The 26,160-nt window shown below is 48.7% G+C and overlaps 1 protein-coding gene across 2 annotated transcripts in view; it reads right to left on the bottom strand.

Annotated features, from left to right (window-relative positions):
* CDA (cytidine deaminase) overlaps positions 1-16,976 on the bottom strand; it is a 29,301-nt gene extending 12,325 nt beyond the window's left edge. The window contains exons 1-2 of one of the 2 annotated variants that reach the window (XM_059138344.1): positions 16,709-16,976; positions 4,660-4,771 (exon numbers count right to left, since the gene is read on the bottom strand). In XM_059138344.1, the coding sequence (XP_058994327.1) occupies positions 4,660-4,771; positions 16,709-16,862 (266 nt within the window). In that variant the 5' untranslated portion in view covers positions 16,863-16,976. The remainder of the gene's footprint in view (positions 1-4,659; positions 4,772-16,708) is intronic. The other variant, XM_059138343.1, reaches the window with a different exon arrangement.
* Positions 16,977-26,160: the final 9,184 nt, after the last annotated feature.

The following is a 26,160-nucleotide window of genomic DNA, read 5'->3' as shown; positions in this document are numbered from 1 at the left end:
AACTAACAGAGGTGCTAGACCGAAGCCCCATGTTTTTCTGTGCTGCAGGCAACAGAAATAGTATGTGTGAAGGCCCTGAGGCATGCAAAAAAATAAGACATGTGAGTCAAAGGGTAAAACAGGCTCTTGGCATCTGAGAAGTCTAGAGAAGAGATGCTTACAGCCAAGGGTAGGCCTCTCAGAAAAGAGCCACCTACAGGCAGTCCTCTAGCTTTGAGCAGGATGAGGGGTGGCTCTTAAGGAAGGTGAGTTTAACAGTAGGGGCCGCCGAGTCTGCTGGAGCACCAGCGGTTATGTCCACTAACATCATCATCCTTGCTCTTCTAGACCCACAGCTCTGAGAGACCTCTGCAAGAACACAGGACTTCAGCTTTGGCTTTTTGTTGGCTCCTCCTTTCGCTAACCATGTGTGACTTTAACCAAGTCATTTTAACCCATTCAGTGTGCATTTCTTTGCCTGTAACATGTAGGGAATCGTGGCACCTACTTTGCAGGAATGCTGGAAGACAAAATGAGATAAAGTGTGCCAAGGGCGGGACGCCTGGGTGGCTCAGTGGGTAAAGCCTCTGCCTTCGGCTCAGGTCATCTCAGGGTCCTGGGATCGAGCCCCGCATCAGGCTGTCTGCTCAGCAGGGATCCTGCTTCCCACCCCCCTCTGCCTGCCTCTCTGCCTCCTTGTGATTTTTCTCTCTGTCAAATAAATAAATAAAAAATCTTAAAAAAAAAAGTGTGCCAAGGGCTTTGTAAACCTTAGAGTGGTCTACACGTATCACTACTGCCTATACTACTAGGCACTCATTCCTTTACACGTATTAGCTCTGTCTTCATTTTAGTACCTCCTCATACAGATTTATTATATATAACTTACATATAATTTAAAATTAACTTATCATATATATGTTGGCAATGATTACCATATTATTTAATATGTGCCTGGAGGGTTCCAGGCATCCTGCAAAGCACTTAAATGAATTATCTCATTTTAACTGACAAATGTTTATTGGTGCATTGTGCCAGGCCTTGTTGGTGCTGGGGATACAGCAATGAACAAAACAGACAAAACTCATTGCACTCAGGAGTCAGGACTAGTGAGAGAAGCCAGATAAACTGACTAACGAACCAACCAACGATGCATGAGGTAGAGATCCACACAGATGGTAGGGATGGCATAAAGCAGCTGAGGGAAGAGACAGTGAAAATTGTGTTATTTCATCGAATCCTCGTAACTCCCTTTCATATGTGGGGTTCCAAAGAAAGGTTGTGCTGCATGGAAAGGTGAGTCCTTTCTGAGCAGGCTCCCAGCTTCAGAACAAAAGCCCATGGGGGTGTGAGAGGGTGGGGACCTGTGACCCAGGATGCACACTGAGCCAAATGAACCCTTATGATTACCAGGTGACAGGTGTTGCAGCCAGAGCCTTCCAGAAGCTCTTTGGAGGCTGGATCCTGTATTATTTTTTACTTTTCCCCATACATGTTGACTACACCAGGCAGGCACGGGAAAGGAGCAACAAAGACCAATTGGAGAATCTCTATCTTCAGGGATCTTACTGTCTGGAAGAGGAGATAAAGTCTGCATGTTTATACTTCCAAACAGGCAGGCTGTGGTTAAGACCATGGGAGAGGACGGGGGCCCCTGGGTGCCTCGGTTGGTTGAACTCTGACTCTTGATTTCGGCACAGGTCATGATCTCAGAGTTGTGAGGTCAAGCCCCACGTCAGGTTCCACACTCAGCGGGTAGTCGGCTTCAGATTCTCTCCCTCCCCATCTCCCCTTCTCTCTGTGTCATCTCCCCTAAAATAAATAAATCTTAAAAAAAAAAAAAAAAAAAGACCATGGTAGAGGCATTCTGATTGAAATTCAGCCTCCTTTCCATGCCTTGTAAGGCCTTGTATAATCTGGCCTCTGCCAAGCTCACCACTCCCTTTCTCATTCTTGTGATATGCATGGCCAGCTGTCCAAAGGACAGTTCCCTGGACAAGGTGACTGGCATTAGGGTCTTCAAGGGGGTGGGGTGAACATGCATTCAACCAGGAAGTTGGACTTGGCTTTGGCTTCAAAGGTCAGAAGAAATCACTTCCAGGCAGCATAGCTCTTAGGTTGAGAGAGAGCCTGGTAACAGTACTGGCTTCCCCTTACGTTGCACTTCTTTGTGCCGGGCTCCTGTGCTAAGGACTTCAGGGACACGAACTCATTTAATCCCCTAACAACCCCATAAGGTAGGGGCTATGTAGGTAGTCTTATCATCCTTATGTTATAGGTCGTGGACGATGACATGACCTGCCCAAGGTCACAGAGCTAGCAGGACCAAAATCTGAATCCAGGATTTGCGGGCTCTGCCTTTGGGAGTTTTGGAGCTTGAAGAAGGATAGGTGTAAAGGATAAAGTGAAAACAATAGCTGTAGTTTGTTGCATACTCTGTGCCGGCACCTGTACAGAAATCACTTCCTGTCGTGTGGTGACAGCCCAGGGGGTGTGTGTTAATCTCCTCCATGCTAGGGACGAAAAGCAGTGGAACAGGGTTACCCAGGTCTCACTAACCCCGGAACCAGGGTTTTTAACCATTACTCAATCTTCCTGTTAAGAGTAAGAATCGAAAGCTTGGGAGAAGACACGCCCCGAAATATGGTTGGTGCAGCAGGACATCGACCTCTCCCACCTTGTGCTGGGATTGACAGTTTCTGTATTTGTGCTGATTCTGCTCATGTGCTGGGACCATCCTTATCAGATGCGACGGGCTGGAAACCGATCGCCTTGGATGCCTACACTGGGGCCCACCCTGGGACAAGCTTAGCTTTCTGTTAGCAAAATCCCATCCTGGGCTCCACACTCTGGAGCTCCACACGTCCTGGAGCTCTCGAAGGGGCTCTCTGAAACTGTTCACACCCATTAGTGTAACAAGGGAGCTGGCACTTTCCACTCATTCTGCAAACCCACGCACCCAATTTACCAAGTCATTAATGTAATAATGGCTGCATTGCTGGCTCAGGGACGCTGGGGCAGGCTGGATCCCTGGAGCAGAGTAGTTGGGTGCTAGAAAAATGCAGATTTAATGTAAATAAGGACATTTGCTAATCATCACTAGTGATACCCAGTCCTGTTTTTTTAATTTTTAATTTTAATTTTTAATATTTTTTAAACATTTTATTTATTTGTCACAGAGAGAGAGAGAGAGCATAAGCAAGGGGAGAGGCAGGCAGATCAGGCAGAGGGAGAAGCAAACTCCCTTCTGAGCAAGGAGCCCAATGCAGAACTCGATTCTAGAACCCCAGGATCATGAGCCAAGCTGAAGACAGACGCCCAACCCACTGAGCCTCCCAGGCATCCCTACCCAGTCCTTTTTAAAAGTAGATAATGACGAGGAGAAAAAGCCTTTCATTTAGAACATTCTAAACAGAGCAAAGCTCCCGTGCCATTATCCTCTTTTGTTGACTTTGGCCTCTTTTTCACCCAGAATACCATTATTTTCTTGGATCAGCTTTGTATGAGTTATTTCCCCACACCCTGCTTTTAAATTAAGTGTAATCCACATCCTGAGCTCTGCTCATCTGCACAAAATGTTCCCAGCACAGCCTCATTTATTCCTCCCTAAGCTGAAGGGGAGCCAGAACAGACCTTGGTGACAAGGGAAGGCTCTGGGAAGCTGGGCCCTTCTCCGTCAGCGCCCCTTAACTCCAGTCGCTCGGGAAAATAGACTTCAATAGCCTGGTCCACTTCGGGGCCAGACTGAGGCAAAGTTTAGGATCTTATAAAGAAATGGGATCTTGGGAGTGCCTGAGTGCCCAGTGGGTTAAAGCCTCTGCCTTCGGCTCAGGTCGTGATCCTGGCACTCAGAGGTGGGGAATGCCAAGTGTAGCAGTCACCTCTCCCAATGAGGGATCCCTGAGGCAGCTCAATGAGAGTGGGGAAGGGTGTTTGATTTCCCGGCACAGCATGGTGGCGTAGAATGAGCCCAGAGTGAGGCTGCAGAGATCTGGGATCCTCCCAGCTTTGCCCAGGGAAGTCGCCCAACTTCGCTGGGCCTGTTTGTCCATCTGTAAAATGGGGTCATGGCCAGGGAGTCTATATCAGGTGATTCTTAGGTCCCTCTAGCTTTAGGTTTCTATGCTGCCTTTCTGTTGTGGCTTGTAGGCATCCTGGTGTAGTCTGTGCTATTATTAGAACAAAAACCATACCTACCCTTAAGCTAAAGATACCTTGGTTGATATCTGCTCTGGGCTCACTGAGGGCAGAGTCCATTTCTTTCTTTCTTTTTTTTATTTTAAAGGTTTTATTTATTTATTTGTGGGAGGGGGAGAGAGAGAGAGAGAGAGAGAGACAGAGAGAGGCCACGCACAAGCGGGGGAAGTGGCAGGCAGAGGGAGAAGTAGGCTCCCCTCTGAGCAAGGAGCCTGATGCAGGACTTGATTCCAAGATCCTGAGATCATGACCTGAGCTGAAGGCATTGCCTAACTGACTGAACCATCCCAGGCATCCTGGGAAGAGCCCATTTCTGATTTTTCTCTTTATTCTCAGCACTCAGCCAAGCCCGACAGTGCCTGGCACATTGAAAGTACAGAAGAAATGTGTTAGATGAATGAACAGATGGATAACATGCGTGTGGTGAGCGATGGCCAAACAGATGGATGCATACGGCTGCAACCTGCCTTTCCCACCCCTTACCTGGAGATAGCGATGGCCCTGAACTCTCTGTGTCCTTCTGAGATCGCCTTCTGGATTGCCGTCCGCTCCGCACAGACACCCAATGGGTAGCAGACATTCTCTATGTTGCACCCTGAGAAGAGAGGAAAACCCAGTGGCATTTCTAGCAGAACCACTTTTCGTGGCAGGTGTTGCGGAAGAGCCTTGCCCCATTCCAGCGCACGGAGAACACTACTACTCAGAGAGGACAGCTTGACAGGAAGCACTGGGAGACTTGGTGACCCCCTGCTACTGCTATAACCCTTCCCAGCATTCCGACCCTTGTTGCTCACGCAATACCTCCATCTTGAAGCATAGCCCTGGAGCAGGGGCAGCACAGCCCCACCTCCCCAGCAAAGGTCAAGGTCAAGGTCAAGGGAGATGCCATGGCTTAAGAGGTTGAGCAGAGCTTCCCCAGTCCTGGATCTAAGAGACAGAAGTTTCAACGATTGGGTCTGGGCAAAATTTTGGTGGTGTTTACCAGCTCTCAGAGTTCAAGTGAACTCTATTTGAGTCGTGTTGCAAAACAAACTGTCAAAACCAACACACTAACAAACAAGGAACTCGCAAGCCTTGCAAAAGGTGTCCGTGATTGCACAAGGCTTCAGGCAATCCCAGCCCTCCAATGGACGGCGGGCTGCTTGGTGGCAGAGCCCACAGTCAGAGAGTCCTCCCCAGTGTCCCTCCTAGGAGCATCCCTGGGGGACAATGGGCAAAGCCTGTTCCCAGGACACAAAACACTGGCATAGCCAGATTGACTGACTAACAAACTCCCATTTTCACAGAGATAATCGCCGCAGAAAGTGGGCTTCCCCTGACTGTCGGGATGTGGTCTGTGTCACTCTTCATGGATTGCCTTTCTCTCCGAGGCAGAGATTATTAATTGCTCCCCAGGATTTATTTTCTTCTTCTTCCTTTTCTTTAAAAAAATATTTTATTTATTTATTAGCGAGAGCACGGACAGATGGGAGTCATCCATGTTCAAGTGGGGGGAGACAGGGGAAAGGGAGAAGGAGAAGCACTGAGTAGGGGGCCTGATGTGGGGCTTGATCTCAGAACCCTGAAATCACAACCTGACCATGCCAGACCCAAAGATCATGACCCAAAGCAGAGCCTTAACCGCCACCCAGGTGCCTCTCTCCTTCTTGCTTTAAGTAAGAAGTAAGTAAGTGAGCCAATATGCCGGCTCACACGGCCGCTCAGCTAGAGACCGTATTTGCTAGATTCCTCGGCAGCATAGTACAACCATGCGACTAAGTTTTGGTCAGTGGGATGTGGCCCAAAGCGAGATGGGAAACTTCAGGATCACATTTTTGGTAAAGAAATGAATAGCCTTTTACTCCTTTCTTTTATGTTCTACAGGCTGAGGGGAAGTGGGACAGCTCTGGCTGTGTCCTTTATGGTCATAGGGATGGAGAAGCAACAGGATAGAAGGCACTGGGGACCCTAGTCCAACTCATGCAGCAGAGTCGAATCACCTGTTTGCCCTGGCACAACTGTCTACTCTGAGTTGTTATGGGAGAATAAAAGAGAATCCTGTCATGTTGGAGTCATTGTGTTTGGGAATTTTTGTTACAGCAGCTTTAACCTACACCTAACTGATAGAGAAATTGGTAATGAGAGTGAAATGCAGCATTGAAAAAGCAAACATCTAAAATACATAGTCTTGGGACGTCTGGGTGGCTCAGTCTGTTGTGTCTGCCTTCTGCACAGGTCATGATCCCAGGGTTCTAGGATCAAGTCCCGCATCAGGTGCCTGGCCTTTTAGGAGCCTGTTTCTCCCTCTACCTACTTCTCCCTTGACCTGCCGCTCCTCTGGCTTGTGCTCTCTGACAAAAGAAATAAAACCTTAAGAAAAAAAAAATACACGGCCTTGGCTTAGTAGTTGGATGACGTGAATGGGAAAACAGACATGGCCCTCTGGAAAGCTGATGACCCTTGTTATTCTGTGGCAGGTTATTTAATAAGGTCCCATCCTTTAATAACCTGGGAAGCAGACTGTGCTACATACCATTAGGATTTACTACCTGACAATGGGAATCGGCCCCATGGCAAAGATCTGATGAAGGGTGACACCTTCTTACCCAGTCTATTGTTTTGGGACCTCAAGGGGGGCCATCATCAAAATGATGCAGCAGGGATGGGCCAAACAGGGAAGCCAGTTACTAAAAAAGGGGAGTTGGTAGGCTTAAGAACTATGCCCAGAAAGGATCTTTGAGTATGGTACTCCTGTATGGAAGAGATGAAGCAAATAAACCAGGAGGTTTCTAAGTGTTTCACAGAACTGGCTAGCCCAGAGAAGCCAAAAGTCTGCTCTGTAAAATCCTGTGATTGTTTAATCCCCAAAGAAACACTTGGGTCCCCAAAACCCCACCATCAGAAGTGAGCTCAGAGAGTTGTGTGCCCCCAAGGTGGGGAATTCTCCCCCAAACCCACTTCAGATGTGTGGCTGAGTTTAGGATAGTCAAGGAAGAGTTCCCAGAGGGCAAAGTCTGGGGCCACCATAGAGAGTGGACAGTTTCCCTCAGGGCAGAAAGGTGAGAGAGTGTGTACCAGGGCAGGGAGCCTTCACACTTCTTGCCCAGTAGGACTGACAACTGCATGGACTGGTGGCCACTGTGTGCTCCATGTTCTTCCTTTTTCTTATCAGAAGATTTGATAGTGGTTATTCTTTCCTACTCTTTCCTGCTTCTTCTCCGCACTGAATATTGTGGGAGTGAGTGGGAACTGGGGTGTTGGTGATTACTTTTAGATTTTGGGCCACTAGGCCAACAGGACCACATCCACATCTCAGGAAGGAGACTGAACAGCCCTGGGATTCCACTCTTGGAGCTGGATGCCGTGACTGGGTGGGGACTTTGGGTCACCTCTCTCTCTCTCTTTTTTAAAAGATTTTATTTACTTATTTGACACAGAGAGAGAGAGATCACAAGTAGGCAAAGAGGCAAGCAGAGAGAGAGAGGGGGAAGCAGGCTCCCCGCTGAGCAGAGTGCCTGACGTGGGGCTCGATCCCAGGACCCTGAGATCATGATCTGAGCCAAAGGCAGAGGCTTAACCCACTGAGCCACCCAGGTGCCCCTGGGTTGCCTCTCTTAAGAAGGTGGTAAGTGGATCCTACATGTGGAAAGAAGGATGTACACAGATACTTACAGGCCACAGGTAGTCCTGTGGCAAAGACTAATTGTTCCCAGGGTTTACTGTCCCAACAGAAGCCACTGGAGTTGAATGGGACATGTTACTACCCAGCCAAGAGACCACATTTCCCAGCCTCACTGGAAGGTTTCCTATAGTCTTGTCATTTTAATCAATTAAGATACAAGTGGAAACGGTGGGTGCAATTTCCAGATGACATCTTTTTTTTTTTTTTTTAAAGATTTTATTTATTTATTTGACAGAGAGAAATCACAAGTAGATGGAGAGGCAGGCAGAGAGAGAGAGGAAAGCAGGCTCTCCGCTGAGCAGAGAGCCCGATGCGGGACTCGATCCCAGGACTCTGAGATCATGACCTGAGCCGAAGGCAGCGGCTTAACCCACTGAGCCACCCAGGTGCCCTCCAGATGACATCTTTATGGGGCCATTGTTTGCTCCCCACCTCATCTTTCCCTTTCCTGGGGGCTGGAACATGGATGTGATGACGTGTACTGGTTTTGAACACATGGCTGTGGACACCACTCTAGGGATGGCAGGACATCAAGAGACAAGGAATCTGAACTGAACAGCCTCGTAGACCACAGCAGAGCAGAACAGTCTATATGCCCAAGACTCCGGCCCATCCCGGATCTGTTAGGTGAGAGAAGCAAGCAGCCATCTTGTGCGAGTCACTACGTTTCCATTTGTCTCATCACCTGAGACTGTTCCTTACCTAAATCATTCCTTTGTGTTTTTTTTTTTTTTTAACGTGATTTTGCAGGATTTGGTTCCTACTGTAGTCAAATTTGGAAACTGGTCATTATTTCCTCATGTATTTTCCCCACAGAATTTTCTGTCAGTGCATTATTTAAATGGACGCTTCAGGAGGGGTTCAGTTAATCATTTGATCCACTAATCATCATCATGGTTCTCAAGATCACAGGCATTCATGTCCAACAGATGGAGAGGAATGAATGTCACCAGACCTCCTGCAACAACCGGCCCGACAAGCAGTTCAGATGAGAGCCTCCATCTTGTCTCACATGACCTTTTTATAGGCCGAAGGACTATTGCCAGGACGACCCATACTGGGCCAATCAGAGTTGAGCACCTAACTCCCTGGGCCAATCAGAGCCAGGCGCCTTACCCAGACCTAGCCAATCACAGTTCTCTACACAGGAACTTCAGTTCCTCTAGGAGACTGAGAGTTTGGGCTTGGGTCGGGCTGCTGCGCTGGTTCCATTCATTATGGAGGAGACCGCTGGGGAAATGGACACTCAGAAGAACGGATGGGAGCTGAGATGAGAGATGGCCAGAAAAGAGTCTGGGCTGGTGCCGTTGCCCTGAGGCCTGGCTGCACGCCATATCTTCCCACAGTTTTAGGAGCCAACACGCCCTCCTTTTGTCTAATAGTGCGGATGGGCATCTGTCGTTTATGGCCATCCAGAAATCAGCCCGTGCAGTTGGATTCCAGGACAAGGAGTGACCAGGGACTTCCAACCCTGAAAGCAATGGTTGACATTTACTGAACGCCAAGTGTTTTTGACTTCGGCCAAGCATTTCTTTGCATTCAATGTGAGTCACTACAGCCGGATAACTGGCCCTCTCTCTCGCAAGGGCAGTAAAAGTTAAATGAATGAATGCAGCTCACTCCCCACCTAGTCTCCACAGCCAAGTTCCTGGTGCCTGCCTGAAATGACTTCCTCTAAACAAGCCCTTGCCCGCCCTGCCCATCTCTGCTGACTTTGGCCTGCTTGCATTTGACTTCTGCCTCTCCCAGAGTAAGATCCTTGCTCACCTTATTCCTGGGGCGGTTGCCCCAGCCCTGCCTCCTCCCTGACTCAGGGGCACTCTCCCTGTTAAATGTGATTCACAGAAATCTTGGGTTTGGCGGAAGTTTCCTTCCTCAGGACGATTGCCTGTGTCTGCACTTGAAGTTCAGAATGGCCTCATATGGAGAAATCTTCCTTACTGTGCCTAAAAATTTAAAAGGGCCAGTGAAGGGAGAGAGACTGTTTTATTATTCGTTCATTCACTCATTCATTTTTTTGAGAGATTGTTTTAGAAGAGAGCCCATGGCTGAATCAGGGCTTTGCAGAAAGAGCCCCAAGTTTCTGTTCTACCCTGGGACCCTTGGCCCTACTGACTCTTAAGAGTTTGGGAAAGACACTAAAACTTTCTCGAGGGTCAGTTTCGTCATTTATGAAGTGAAAGCCATAGCACCTCCCTCGGAGGACTCTGGTGAGAACGAGTGGAGATCACACACGTAGAGCAGCGAGCACACAGCCTGGCACAGCGCTGTGGGTCAGCAATGGCCAGCTGCTGTTACCAACTGCACAAAAGTCAATTTTGGAATTGGTGGAAATGAAATAAGATGAAACTAGAGAGGGAGACAAACCGTAAGAGACTCCTAATTCTAGAGAAAACACAGAGGGTTGCTGGAGGGGTGGTGGTAGGGGATGGGGTAATGGGGGGTTGGGCATGAAGGAGGGCACCGGGTGGAATGGGCTCTGGGTGTTCTGTGCAACTGATGAATCACTAAACTCTACCTCTGAAATTCGCATTACATGCGAAAATAAAATTTAACGATAATAAAGGCAAGGGTTTGGTGGTGGTAGGCCTGTGTGACTGAGCACCTGCTCCTTCTAGACAGTGGCTCTGATTCTTCTCTTCAGACACTTTGAAATCCTTTCCGGGGCCTACAAGGCCTCACAAAACCTGGTCCCAACCTGCCTACCTGTTGGACTTCATCTCCTTTGGCTCTTCAGGATCACTGGCTTTCCAGCTGTTCTCCAAGGATGCCAAGGACTCTCTCGCCATACGGCCTTTGCACTGGCTGTTCCCACTGCCTGCAACTCTTTTCCCCCGTGTGCAGATGGTTCACTGTCCTCCTGTCTCTGCCCAGATGTTCCCTCCTCAGAGAACCCCGCCATGGTCACCCTAGTTCAAGTTGCCTCCCCCCACCCCCACGGCCTCCAACCTTCTCCATCCATTTATCTTGCTTTAATTTTCATCACCTTGCTTAACACTTTCCTGAAGAAATGTCTCTATTGTCACATTCTCTCATCACAGATTAACTTCCTGAGGGCAGGGACCCCCGTGCTGCAGAATGCTTGGGGTCCTGGAACAAGGAGGCCAGCCAGACCCTCAGTTATTTTTTATCCAATGAGTGGAATTTCCCACTTGGGTGCTAGATCTCTGAGATGCAAAGGAACAACTTCAAGTGGAATTTTCTAGTCTTATTAAAAAAAAGGAAAAAAAAAAAAGAGGAAAGCCCTTAGCTTCTTCCCAGACAATTTTCTTTTGCTTCCCTCAGCTCAGAAAACAGGCCGTCATCCATTCAAGCAGACCAGTATCATTCTCCGTATTGTCTTTGCTTTTGCTCTGAAACACACACACATGCACACACGCACACACACACAGACACACGCAGGCTGACATGGTAGCAAGTTAGGGATCCCGAATTATAAGATATTGCTAATGGCTTTCTTTTATTCTTTTCTTTCATTGTTTTTCTTTTACCCGCCTGGTACTCCATCTATATTACGTCGTTAACCCTTTTAATAGCTCTGTAGGGCAAAGACTATTAGGAGCCCATTTTAGAGAAGATAAAAGCGGAGCCTGCTGGCAGGGAGCCTGGACTCACACCCTGAGCTGTCAGGTACAAAGGACTGTCCTTTTTCTCTATGGCATTTCTGTGAGGACATGTGGTAGAGCTGGTTTGGCGCTGACAGCAGGGCGAGGGTTAGAGGCTATCAAGCTATCACCAAGGAAGGAAGTTTACCAGGAGAGGATGTGGGCCCGACCACCCCGCAGGGAAAAGAGCCTTGTTCGAAAGCACGGCGCTTACTCCGTCCCGAGGGATCTCGGTATGGTTAGGGCAGTCCTTCTCATACCAGCCCCCGGCGTCTGTATCTTCTGGACAGCTTCTTAAAAGGGATTTCTCAGCCCTGCTCCTGGAGTTTCTTCTTCAGTAGGCCTGGGTCAGACCCCAAGAATTTGCATTTCTTGCAAGTTCCCAGGAGGTACCCAGGCCACAGGTCTGGGACCATATTTGAGAATCACTGAACCAAAGAAATGTCACGGCCACGTGCTTGAAGAAATACTACACCCTTTCCACTTTCCCATCTCCCTACCCACTGCACATGCAACACACTGTGACCCAGGAATCCTATTCTAACTCAGCTACAGAGGCCAGGGGTTTTAGTGACGCTCATCTTTGTAAGGAACTGTTCTTGAGGGACACTGGAGAGGGCTACTAGATGGGCCTGCCGCCGGGAGGACAGGGCAAGGCGGGGAAGGACAGGAAGCCAGTTAGAGATGCCTGCTTTGACTCACCTGGAGGTGCTTTGGGGAGCAGGGCATGGCTTGGAGAGCAGTCCTGGAGGAGAAGGGAAGCCCAGGGAGGGAGTCAGGAGGCCAGGGGCTGGTCTGGGGGAAGACCATGAAGGATCAGATTTAACAGTTAAAGCCAAGACAAGCTGGATTCAGCGATTAACGAGGACATCTTTAAGTGTCTTTTTAGAAATGTGGTTTGTTCCTCCCAGAATTCATTACAGCTGATCCAGTAAAGTGGCTTCCCCCCAAACAGCAAAGGAGGATATAGAGTGCTGAAGTCCCTCTAGGGACAAGGGGGTGAGGGAGACAGACCACCATCCCAAGGACAAATTTGCCCATCCCTTGGATGGTGCCAGCAAAGAGTGTTCTCCATGACTTTCCTCCAACACCTCCCCTCTGGCATTGCACAAACCCTGGCTGCCCCGGGCTACCCCACTGCCCCTACCAACTCCCCCTGCTGCCCTATCTCTTCTGTGCCCCCACCTCCCTCTCCCTCTGCAGCTCCTCCTTCCCTGGTGGGCTCCTCCTCTCCCCTGCAACTCTCCAGCAGCGATCACAGAAGGTAATGAGTCACCATCCTGTGGCCCATCCTTGAGAGGCACAAGACCCGGCCAGGGTCAAGGGGAAGCATCATTATTACAAGCCCGTGACAGCAAGGCTGTCAGACTTGCTTTTGAACCGAACGGGGCACCAGCTGTCCTGAGGAGGGAAACTCCACAGAGGCTGGTCTTTGGTGCGGCTGGAAGAAGTCACAGAACTAGGTAGGCCTGTCTCGTACCAAACAATAAACTCCGTGTCTAAATTCAGCCGCACCTGCTCTGTCTCCCAAGCATCTCTAGTTCACCCCACGACGCATGTCAGTTTTCCTCTGACTGTTCCAGGTCCACACCTCTCCGATCCCTGCCTTACTACCCTCTGCCCTCTCTTCCCATCGACAGGAGATTCAGGGATTCTGGTAAACACCCTCCATTCGTCCCCCTCTCCCAGGCCCCCTCTGCACATGCACCCTGCGGCAGAGGGCAGCACAAAAAGCTGACCTGAGTTACCTCATTTGTAGAGTGTGTGTTTGGGTTTTGCTCTGGCACCTCCATACTCCTTCTTGTGGTGACACACCCCCCCACCCCGCCCTGGGAACAATGTGCGTGTGAGTCAGCTGGACCAATTGCGCTACTCTATCATGACAACAGTGATTGGCTCAGGGATGTGCACGTGATTGGAGAAGGACCAATCAGAGCCCTTCCCTGGAATTTTTCCATCTCCAACTAGTGGAGAAAGAGTTCTTGCCTCTCTGCTTTTGAGGCTCTAAGGATGTGAACCAGAGGCTGCCTGCACTCATGTTCCCTGATGCCTGGAGAAAGCCCATCTACAGGATAAGAGAAAGAAATAAACACCCAGAAGGATAAAGGGCATGGTGACATCTGAGTTCCTGGGCCCAGCCATTCCTGAGTTAAGATCTACCCTTAGCCATTATGCTTCTGATTGGTTTCTGTCATTTACAACTGAAACAGCTCTAGTGCCTGTGACAGTCATTGTGTCCCTTCATGTGGGGGCTCTAAGATACCATATAAGATCTCATAAGAGATCTTCCATGCCAAGTGCTTAGCAAGTGATCAGTCACTAAGTGGGTGATCAATCCACTATAGCTGTTGGTCCCTGCCCGTGATGTCTTCAGCACCAACCAATCCAGCTCTGCCTTCTGCTCCCTGCTTTGGCCAGTGCCTCATCATTCCCCTGGTCTACCTGGCTGAAGATCTAGAAACATATTCCTTTCTTTCTGAAGATATTCCTTTCTGAAGATCTAGAAACTATATTCCATACAGTTTTTCTCAGTCCCTTCCTTCTTTATTGTTCACTTACCACTGTCCTAGTTCGAGTCACTCGCTCATGCATTCAACAAACTTTTAACTGAGGACATATTAAGGCTGGTCAATGTGCCAGCCCTGTGGACGGGTCAGCAAACAAGACAGACGTCATCCTCCTGACACTCCTTCCTCTGTCTTGGCCCTCCCTGAGTACTTGTCAGACTAACTGCTCTTGAATTCCATTTTCATGTTACTCTTCTTCTTAATAATGTTCCTGGTTCCCTACGTTCCTACCTCCCCAAATCTCAGTGTCAATGCTTAGCCTTCACAAGTCCTCCACAATCTGCCTCCAAATAGTAATAATATAATAATATATATTATTATATATTTATAGTAATGTTATATTATCAATAGTAATAATAATATAATAATATTAAAAGAGAAGAAGCTGGGGCGCCTGGGTGGCTCAGTGGGTTAAAGCCTCTGCCTTCAGCTTGGGTCATGGTCCCAGGGTCCTGGGATTGAGCCCCTGCATCCGGCTCTCTGCTCAGCAGGGAGTCTGCTTCCCTTCCTCTCTCTCTGCCTGACTCTCTGCCTACTTGTGATCTCTGTCTGTCAAATAAATAAATAGATAAATCTTAAAAAAAAAAAAAGAGAGAGAGAGAGAGAGAAAGCTGCCACCACTAGTGGCATCCTTCCTGTGGGCAGAAACTGTGCTAATCATTTTATAGGCATGAGCTCATAGCCTGAGGATTCCATGGCTGATCAGCACAGGCACCAACCATCAGGGCAGAAACCAGCTCTCTTCACAGTCATCCAGAAAGGTGAGTGCACGATCCTCAGTTTACAAATGTGTAAGACACATTAGGGTGAAGGGTCATGTCCAGGGTCACACAGCTGGTAAAACAGCAGCTCCAGGATTCACACCCAGGAGCCTCTAAGTCCAGAGACTCCGCCCCGTCCCAAAAGGCTTCCCTAAATCTCCACCGCATGACAAGGTTCTTTCCTGCAATCTCAACAGGCCGCACTCGGGCTCGCCTCCTTCATTCACTCCTACAGTCATTGGTTGAGGCTTCCCCTTTCAAACCATGATCCGTGTAAGACGCAGAACCTCCATTGGGGGGGCAGAGATTACATCATTTGTGCTCACTGCAATATCCCTGGTACTTGGCACTTTACCTCGGACGTCACGGTGCTCAACAAATATTTGTTGAATGAATAAATCCATGCAAGGAGGCTTTGGAAAGAGCCAATGGCGGATTCAGCGTTCAAGCCCCTGGAGCCCAAGGACAGTGTGGGCTGCAATGTTGTTTGTGGTGGTGGTTAATGTTTAATAGTCATTTGACCCACCAGGCCAGGTCTGAATTCCCACCAGACACACAGAGTCTTGATTCCCTACGAAATAGCCAACTTGGAGTCAGGGGAGCTCTGGGTTCGAATCTCAACTTTATGACTTGGGCATTTAGTTCCTGCAAGCCTCCATTTATTTCTCTGTGATCCCAAACTGCCATGAGGGGTTATAAGGGTTAATGGATAACATTCTTCACTATCCTTTCACATACTAGCACTCCCTCAAGGTTCCTTCTCCTGCTCAAAGAGGTTTAAGACCCAGGTGACTCCTGAAACCGGACAGAACCTCCAAGACAAGAGGTAACATGAACAGCAAGGAGAGCCCGGGCCCGGGGGGGGGGGCACCATACAAGGGGAGACAGGGATCCCCAGCCAGACTCACAGCTGAGCAGTGGCTCACAACTGGCTTAGGCTACTGGAGGTCATGGGTTGGATGTCCACCTGTGAACCTCTGTCCCTTTAAATAGCTGCCATTGCCAAGTAGAGGCGGATTCTGGGCAGCAGTGCTGGGTGTCCCCATCTGTCCCACTGTGCCAATTCTCATCTACCCTCTGAAGGGGAGGGGCGTAGCTTCCCTACTACTTCCTCACCAAGTCCCCCGCTGCTTTGAATGCGAATGCCTCTTAGCTTAGCAAAAACAAGTCTGAACTTTTGTTCAAGTGAGCCCTTCTAGAAAACCAACAGACCAGAGAAAGGGAGCTTAGGAATCGATTAGTGCTGACTCCAGTTTCCATCGTCCAGTTCTCACCTTCCCCAGGCCAGTGATCATTGCTAGTCACCCAAACTCCTCTCTGATTCTTTCCTCCAGGATCACTCTGCAAGGCCTGAACTCCGCTAACAAGTCACTGCCTGTTGGCCATAGGTTCCTCAATTTCCTTCCTCGCCCAGTAGGTGATGGGAAGAAAGTAGGGTTTGGGGGACACCAGCCCTGAGTTCCACCACCAACGCCCCTTGAGCGTGACCTTGAGCAAGTCGTGTCCCTCTCTCCGGGCCTCAGTTTCTCTACTGAAAAATGGGCCGAACACGGATATGGGTGGGTGAGAGTGATGAAACCTGGAAGCCTTCGCAGAGGGCCACGCGTGGAGGGGGGGCTCACAAAGTATCAGCCGTGTCCCAGCTTTGAGTTACAGCCTCCCCTTCCCATGTCCCTCCCCGTCCCACCTCTGGCTTCCCAGTCCTCTAAGAACTGAAAAGGTCGCTGCATCTGAGCAGCACCTGCATTCAGCCCCACGGTCCCGGACAGCAGGCAGGGCGCGGGGGAGAGGGTAGTTGGTGGGGAGGGGGCGATGCCAGCGTTACAGTGTTGGCCCAGCCACGAGCGGCCAGAGCTGCCCTCTGCTCTGCCGCCTCCCTCCCGTCCTCCGGCGACCTCTCTCCCGGGCTGCGACCGAGGGGGACAGGGGCGCCCTTACCGGAGAAGATCCTTCCGTCCCGAGTGAGGATCGCGGCTCCCACGGGGAAGTGACTGTAGGGGCAGTAGGCAGACTTCTTGGCTTCCCGGCAGGAGAGCAGCAGCCGCTGGACGAGCTCGGGCTCCAGGGCGGCGGCGGGACGCTCGTGGGCCATGTCTCTCCCCCAGGGCGGCGGAGGCGCAGAAGTCCGCTCTCAGCCTCACCCGGCCGGCGAAACGTTAGCTCCTCCCCCGGGGCGTGTCCCTGTGGGGCGCTGGGCGGGGCCGGGGTCTCCAGCCACCGCCTCCCCCGCCCCCCGCCCCGCTCCGCAGGCTGGGATTGGAGGGTGCGGTGGGGGGGGGGGGCAGTGTGTAAGGATGCGACTGTGCCCACGTGTGCTCACCCTCTCCCCTGGGGACCACTCTCGCTGCCAACACTCTGAGGGGCGAATGGTCAGGGCATGGATGCGCCTGTGTAAGGGGCAACTGCGGACACAGGCTCCTCGGGGAAGAGGCTGCTGGGCAGGGGCGTCAGTGTGAGGTCTGGGGAGTCCAAACTCCAAGGGTTGAAATGCACCTCAATGTGTTGACTGTCTCCTTCCCTGGGTGATGCGATGAGGCTGAAAGGGCAGAGCTGGGGCAGCCACTCTGGCTTCCCGAGGGAGGGAGTGTGAGACAAAGCAGTAAGACCAAGTTGCTTCTTTATTTTCACCCATTCTCCTTCTGACTCCTCTCTTAACCCAGAATTTAAATGTATCTCAGCTGGAGGGAATCTCTGAGGTGGTCTACTCAGGTTTCCTCACATTTTTGTTGGCAAAATAAACATTGGGTTGGTGGCCAAAGAAATGGGTTTACATACTGGCAGCACCACTTTCCACATGTACAACCACTGGCCAGTTCTTTGACCTCTCTGAGCTAGTTTCCTCATCTCTACAGTGAGGATAGTGACCATCTCTGTTCTACCTCCTTAGAGAAGAGCTTGAACTTTGGAGTTTAGTAGACCCTAGCTGGAATTCCAGTTCGTATTAGCCATAGGACCTTAGGAAATTAATAACCATCTGTCTCTGCAGCCTCAGGTTCCTCATCTGTAAAGCGGGTGCACTAACAGTATCTTGCAGAGTTGTCATGAGGCTCGAATGAGATAATGTGTGTCCAGTGAGTATGGTTAGAGGCTCTTGTGGCATCAGGACAAAGCACTCTTTGTGACTTCATGCAGACGAAGTTATTGTCATTAAGCGACTGGGCCAAGATCACATAAGAAAGGCAGAACACCAGATAGCGTGTCCAGAGGTGTCCAAACGTCCGCGGACCCCCAGCAAGTGGAAGTGAACCAGCAGCTTCTCCGAGGGCTTGGACGGAGGGTGGGGCAGGGGAAGAGGGGAAGGTGGAGGAGGGGAGAAGATGAGGCAGCATGTCCATTTCCTGCATGCGGACATCTCGGGCAAAACAGATGCAGCCCAGTATCTTTCTGTCCTTTAGCCTGGAGCTCTTCCTCCATGGAGGTATAGGGAAACACCCAGCTGGGCAAAGTCTGTCTCATTTTCCTCTCCCTTCCCCTGCCCTCCTCCCTTCAGATTCCTCCCACCCCGTTTCTACACATCTAGCCCTCAGAGAGGCAGCTGGTTCCTTCCTGCCGGCTGGTGCAATTTTCTTCTGGTTCTACACACTTGGCATTGAGAGCATTTTCTTGGATCTGAAGCAGGACTGGCAGAGATACCTGTCCTTGTGTTCCCCTGGCTTTTGTACTGCTGTCGTACCCGGCTACCTGATGACCCCTCTCCTAAGGTTCCAGGAAAGAAAACCAAGGATGTCTGGGGACCGAGTGCACCCACTCCACAAGGAAATAATTGTAAAGCTTTTGGGAGCCAAGTATAATTGCAAAGGGAAGAGGGATATAGGCCCTGCTGTCCTATCAGGCCTGTCGGAGTGCTCTTTCTGTCCCCTGCCCTGTCTTGACTCACATCAGCCGAGGCCAGCCCTGCCTGGGACTGGGGCTGGGCTTCTTGGCTCCATAGCATCAGGAAAACTTGGATAACCTCCAGGCAGATTATGGCATTGGCCCCTTCAAAGCTCTTTACCTGGGTCATAAGTGGGGACAGTGCCCCTTGCATACCCAGCTGAATGGGGCTTGGGACCAATAGTCGTTCTAGAATTCCTGACAGAATGTGCTTGGAGTGGCCATCTGGAGGGGGAGAGAGGGCTTGAAAACATGTACAGAGCTAAGTTTTAGATTAATAATATTACCAACATTTTCTAAACTTGCTTTAATCTCTGCTCTATATAAAATTAAGAAAGGTTAATTGCCCAGTTCAAAGAAGAGGAATATATAAGAGAGGAGTTTTGAGTGGCGGTGGAGACTGTCAGAGCCCAAAGCCCTCCCCTCCAACCCCCAGACCTTTCCTCTGTGAAGGAGGACCACCCAGGATCCCCGAGTTAGAGCTCAGATACCATTAACTGACTTCTTCATTCAAAGAACAGTTACTCATAATCACAGCTAACTCTTATTAAGCTCTTCCCATGTGCCAAGCCCTGGGCTAAACACAATGATTTGAATTATTTCATGTTCTCCTCACCAAGAGGTAGATGCAAACAAGTTTCCTGCCCATGTTTTACTGATGAAGATGAGTCAGGGACAGGCGGGGTAGGTACGGACGGTTACGTGATCAGGCTCAGCAAAAACCCCAGAAATGCTGAGACCAGAGAAACCAGAAATAAGGGGAACAAACCAGATGACCCCACCCTGGAGATGTCATCACCAGTCCTTACTCAAACCAAGATGTCACAAGATTGTCAAGGCCACAAGGTCTCCAAGTTGGCGACAGGGTCAGGACCCCTCTCCCTCCTGAGAGCTTTTTCCATATCCTTGCTTCATGAGATTCTAAGGCTCTGCTCACTCTCCTTTGTCTGCAAAATTCATTCTTCAACCGTGAGACAAGAATCTCACTTTCTTGCTTCGTTTTGGTGCTGAAACCTGGGAACACTCCCACTAAAGGGTGAGAAAAGTGAACTCTTTTCTTTTCTTTCCTGGGAGGGAGTCTTTCCCTTGGATGACCTCTTCTTTTAATAAACAACAAAACCAGGCACCTGTCAGCCAGTTAAAAGTGAATAGTGTCGCCATTGGTCTCAAGTCTTAGGGGACAGGCTTCTGGACAAAGATTTGGTCAATCCCCCTTCCATAAAAGAAGGGAATGTTGACCTAACTCTACGCAGCTCTGCTTTCTGTTCACTGATTTTTTAAAAAAGGCTTTCTCCCACCTCAGGGACTTTGCCCATAGTAAGGCCCTTCCAACCCCCGATGATCAGTACCCCCTTCTTCTTCTTCTTCTTTTTTTAAAAGATTTTATTTATTTATTTGACAGAGAGAGAGAGAGATCACAAGTAGGCAGAGAGGCAGGCGGGGGGTGAGGGGAAGCAGGCTCCCCACTGAGCAGGGAGCCTGATGCGGGGCTCGATCCCAGGACCCTGAGATCATGACCTGAGCTGAAGGCAGAGGCTTAACCCATTGAGCCACCCAGGCGCCTCAAGTACCCCCTTCTAATCAGGGATTCATTTCAGGATTTAAAATCGATTTCTATCCTCTGCAATTTCTTCTCTAAGCACCTGGGAATGTCATGGGTTCAGTGGTTCTGAAAGTGGTCTTCCTGCTGACTGTCATCTGGGGGAAGGGAGTTGCCTATGTACATATAAGACTTTTTCATTTAAAAGTATCTTTCAGGGTTCCTGTGTGGCTGAGCCTTCAGCTCAGGTCATGATCTCAGGGTCCTGGGATCGAGCCCCGCTTCGGGCTCTCTGCTGGGCAGGGAGCCTGCTTCCTCCTCTCTCTCTGCCTGCCTCTCTGCCTATTGTGATCCCTCTCTGTCAAATAAATAAATAAATAAAATTCTTTTTAAAAAAGTATCTTTCATGAGAACTTAGCTTAGGAGGAATCACCTTTCCCTCATTTTTTGCTGCCTGGTAAGACAAGGGTTTTTCTGTTAGGTACAATTTAAGTGTAATCACAGAAATTAAAACCCAAATTATCAGCAAGCAGGATTAGAGCTATCTTCTTATGTGGTAAATTTCCTGGGTCTTTACTCTCCATGGAATCCTTTGGACATTAAGGAGGGAATTTTAAACCCCTAGCCAATTCCTTGATTAGTTGCATTAGTGGCTGAGGCTTTAAGGGGTCATACGGTTGAGACTTTCTTGCCCCAACACAAGAATATGGAATAACAATGATGCTAAATGTCAGGGCCCGCCCCCCTCATCAGGCCATACTTGCAGTTGGGACATCAGGTATCTGGATGGAAAAAGTGCCCAAGGAGTAAGGCAAGGAAATATAATTGAATTTGGCTTATCATTAGCCTGATTGACCAGGCACCACGGGGCTAGGGTGGCAAGCAAATTTATATGACCAAACAATGAGAGTTAAATTGAGAGGGTTCCGAAGAATGAGGCCCTTGAAAAGGATTTCCCCTACTCTGTCCGAGGTTCAGCCAGGGGGCACAGGTAAGGATTGGCAATCTGACATTTTGCACCTGGCGTTGGTCTCCATGGGTGACCCGGGGGTCTCTGAGACACATAAAAGGATGGAGACAGCCCTGAGGGGTCACACCCCAGAGTAGGTAAAGATGGCTACTCCTGCCGGCCTGGTCCTTCCTCACCCCAAGATGTTAGGCCGTCCTCTCACATTGGGTAGGCACGCTAAGGGATGCCTTGGCTTATGAGAGAGAGATGACAGACACCTTTGTAGTCACCTCTCTGTAACAGGTACTAGGCAACTGACTCCCACTGGGATGGCGAGATGGGAAGCACCCCATCCTCCACGGGAACTCCTTTGGAATGCATCCTGAAAAACGGGAGAAGTTTGGGGCACCTGGGTGGCTCAGTCAGTTGGGCGTCTGCCTTCGGCTTGGGTCGTGGTCCCAGGGTCCTGGTATCGGGCCCCACATAGGGCTCCCTGCCCATCGCGGGGCCTGCTTCTCCCTCTCCCACTCCCCCTGCTTCTGTTCCCTCTCTCGCTGTGTCTCTCTGTGTCAAATAAATAAAATCTTGAAAACAAAAACAAAAACAAAAACGGGGAGAAGTATGATCCACAGATACTTAAAAGGAAATGTATGAAGTTTTTCTGTTTGTAGGCCTGGCCTCAATGTCACCTGGAGGATAGTGAAATTTGGCCCCCAGAGGGCAAGTATTAAATATAATATTACCTTACAATTAGATCTCTATTGGAGCACCTGGGTGGCTCAGTGGGTTAAGCCTCTGCCTTTGGCTCAGGTCATGATCTCAGGGTCCTGGGATTGAGCCCCGCATTGGGCTCTCTGCTCAGTGGGGAGCCTGCTTCCCCCCGCCAATCACTGCCTGCCTCTTTGCCTACTTGTGATCTCTCTGTCAGATAAATAAATAAAATCTTTTTAATCTTTTTTTTTTTTAAAGATTTTATTTATTTATTTGACAGAGAGAGATCACAAGTAGACAGAGAGGCCAGCAGAGAGAGAGAGGGAAGCAGGCTCCCTGCTGAGCCTCCAGAGAGCCCGACGAGGGACTCGATCCCAAGACCCTGAGATCATGACCCGAGCCGAAGGCAGCGACTCAACCCACTGAGCCACCCAGGCGCCCAATAAATAAAATCTTTTTTTTTTTTTTTTAAAGCAATTAGATCTCTATTGTAGAAGAGCGGGTAAATGGGAGGACGTTCCTTATGTTCAGGGTTATTTTTCCCCCTGTGAAAGCAGGCAGATTTTTGTAAAACCTATAAATTGGGCCCCAGTCTCCTGGCCTCCATAAGTGATCAAGAAAAGCAAATACCTAGTAACTCACTCCCTGAGGTTCCTTTCCTGGTGGTACTGCTGCCCTTTAAGCCTTCTCCCCGTCCTTATCCTGGGTTGCTTGAGACCAAAAGTCTTCCTGATGACAAAGAGATACATTTGTTATGTCCATGAACTAAGACGCCAGTGAATTCGGCCCAATTAAGGTCCATGGACCTTTCTCTCTCCAAGATTTTAAACAGATTAAAAGGGATGTGGACAAATTTGCAGATAACCCTGGCCGATACACTGAAGTCTTTCAAGATTTAACTCAAATGTTGGAATTAGACTGGGAAGCTAGAATGTTGATTCTTACAGAAAAGCCAGCTGCCCTACGGGCTGCTCGGTACATTGGGGATGAAGCATGGCCGATGGGGAAAGGAATACCAGTAATGACAGAGCGTTGGAAAACCGGCAGGCAGGGACAGGAGCCCCTGCCCTAAGAGGAAACCACCCTTTACAGCATCCTGGAAGAAGCCCGCCACCCTTTCCCACGTCACAAAAATGTGATTGGATGACCCGTGCAGGGAGGGTTAATCAGATTAAAACAGCCTGCCAACAATCCCATAAAAACCCCCAGACATAGAAATTTGGGTGGCAACCCTCTCGGGTCCCCTCTCTTTTGGGAGGCTTGTAGGATGGCTTTGCTGGTGCTCAGCAAGCCTTGCTTTGCTGCCTACCACTCTCTGGTCTACCTCTTTGTTCTTTGAAGACACATGACCAAGAACCACGGGCACTGGTGGAGAAAGAAAACCTGTAACACGAATAGGTCAGGAGACCTGCCCCGCTGGTAAACAGGAGGTCTCTCTAGAAGACCCCAAATGGGACTATGATGGTTCTTGGGATTCTGGAGACAAAAATACTCTCAGGCATGGGTTTTAGAAGGTTTAAGAGAACTAGGGCTAAGTCTTTAAACTAGTCCAAGCTGGCCCATGTAGTGCAGGAGCCCTTTGAGCCCCCCTCTACCTTAGACTAAGAGAGGCTTTAACACAACACACCTCTCTCGTCCTGGATACTCCAGAGGGAGAATAATATCACAAGATAAGTTTGTAACTCAATCGGCTTCTGTGCAGAAATTGCACAAGCTGGTGTAGGTCCAGCCAGCTCCCTAGACACACTGCTGAAGATGGATAATTTCATCTTTTTAAATAGAGATCCCTTGTGATCTATTGGATGATAATTATCCAAATAGGTCTCCAAATACGTCTCCTCTTTTTAAATAGAGGCCCAAGAGAAGGAAAAGGGCAACCAAAAGGAAGCCATTGTTCTAGTGGCAGCCATAAAGGACAAGACCTCTTTGTTAGGTGGGGTGGCCCTGGGAATGCAGGAGGAACAATAAAATGGCCTCCAGACTGCCCTCTTCCTCTACCCATGACTTTCTGGCCAGAAGGACATCTATCAAGGACATGGCACTTTGAGTAAACTGATACCTATGTGAGAAACAGAAACCAGCCACTTTGGGACTTTCCAACCCCCAACCTTTAACCTCACCAAATATGGTTATGAGCCCCGCCCTGCCTTGGCCCAATAAAAGCTCACTCAACCCCTTCCCGGGCACAACTTCCCCGACTTTCCTCCTGAGTCCCAGAACCTCGACTGAGGGCGCCTTTTTCTGTTGGAAAAAGCCATGCTTAATAGATTCGTGGGTTTGCGATCCAAAGAATTCTAGTGTGACAATTTGCATTGGTTACTACTTTGTCTTCACTGAGTAGTTTGACTAAGGTTTCTAAGAGTTAAAATTTGGCTAAGCGGAATTAAGGTTGATGGAAATAGGCAAGCAGCTTGGTAGGTTTAAGAAAGCTATAAGGAATGGAACCACATTTTTGTTGAAGGTAAATGAAGGTAATTTTGTCCTAAGTAAGATGGTTTTTTTGGGTAAGAAATGGCTTGGGACAAAATCTGAATGCAAAGGAAAGTTGTGGAAAGTTTGTGAAGGGAAATCTTTGGAAAGAAATTTTAGGTGTCAGGATGGACTAAGATGGATTTTAAGGTATATTGATACAAGATTGAAAGTCTGCTTTCTCTCTGTTAAGAAGAAAGTTTCCTTGAATTGTTGGTTTGCTCTTTATAAGGAAATGAAGCAAAGGCTTTTTTTCTTTTCCCAGGAAAACCGGTTTCTATTATTTACTTTAATCAGGTCTTTAATGATCCCTAATCCTATTTAGGACTGTGCTTTAGAACTTTCTAAGGGTTTAACAGCATCCCCCCTCTTCCCCACCTCCTGGGCACCTGGGTGGTTCAGGTCATGACCCCAAGAGTCCTGCATAAATCAGGCTCCCTGCTTAGTGGGGAATCTGCTTTTCCCTCTCCCTCTGCTGCTCCCCCTGTTCATGCTCTCTATCAAATAAATAAAGTAAAAAATATATATATATACACACATATATATGTATATATAGATTTTGTTGTCAGAGAGGGAGAGAGAGATCACAAGCAGGAGGAATGGCAGGCAGAGGGAGAAACAGGCTCTCTGCTGTGCAAGGAGTCTGATGCCAGACTCCATCCCAGGACCCCAGGATCATGACCTAAGCCGAAGGCAGACGCTTAACCGACTGAGCCACCCAGGCATCCCTCAAATAAATAAAATCTTAGAAAACCCGCAAACAAACAAACTTCCCCAAGATTTGAGTCATAAATGAAATCTCAAAGTTTCGTTGACTAATTAGGCTTGTTTGTTTGGTATGTTACCTTCTGGTTATAAGGCCACCATCACCTGATATTCTGATTATTGAAGTATTATGTGCAGAGATAAGTGAATTTCCTTGTCAGTGGCATCATCATGAACTCTCAGGTGATTAACAAGATTTGTTTTTGATTTTTTTGTCACTTATAATTGTCCTCTTGTGAAATGAGTGTCATCTTCAAGGAGATTCGCAAAAAGGACTTTTAGGATGAATACAGGTATTCTTTACCTGTATTTAGGATGAATACAGGTATTCTGAAACTGAAATGGGTAAGAATTTCCAGAAGTAACCAAAAGACTGTATTCAGACCGAACAAGAATTGGTAACATGGGACCAAAGGAACTAAAAAGATGATAGTTTCATGACCCTTGTTTGAAACATTGCTGGTTCTCTAAAGTTTAGTCTTCCAGATTAAGGAAACTTTCTCTTAAGATATCTATGACTTAATAGGAGAAAGACAACTATCATATGATCTCCCTGATAGGAGGAAGTGGAGATGCAATGTGGGGGGGTTGGGGGGTAGGAAAAGAATAAATGAAACAAGATGGGATCGGGAGGGGGACAAACCATAAGAGACTCTTAATCTCACAAAACAAACTGAGGGGGGCTGAGGGGAGGGGGGTAGTGAGAGGGTGGTGGGATTATGGATATGGGGGGAGGGTATGTGCTATGGTGAGTGCTGTGAAGTGTGTAAACCTGGCGATTCACAGACCTGTACCCCTGGGGCTAATAATACATGATATGTTTATTAAAAAATTAAAAAATTAAAGAGATAAAGAAAGAAACAATCGATATCTACGACTTATAGAAATGTGACGAAGTATTTATTTATAAACAAATTGTAGCATTTAACTTTTCTCTCTACCTGAACGCTCTGAAATTCAAAAGGTCTCAGTAAGTATTCTTGTCCCATGGCAATCCTCGTCTGTATACTTGCTTGGCTGGACTCTGAATGGCATCTCCCAGGCAGTAGACGCATTCATCCAAGAATTAAATGAAGCCAGAGA

This window comes from Mustela lutreola, chromosome 10 (assembly GCF_030435805.1).
Source record: "Mustela lutreola isolate mMusLut2 chromosome 10, mMusLut2.pri, whole genome shotgun sequence".
Taxonomy (NCBI): domain Eukaryota; kingdom Metazoa; phylum Chordata; class Mammalia; order Carnivora; family Mustelidae; genus Mustela; species Mustela lutreola.
The sequence above is the reverse complement of the archived record's forward strand: the minus strand, read 5'-3'. Positions and strand labels throughout refer to the sequence as shown.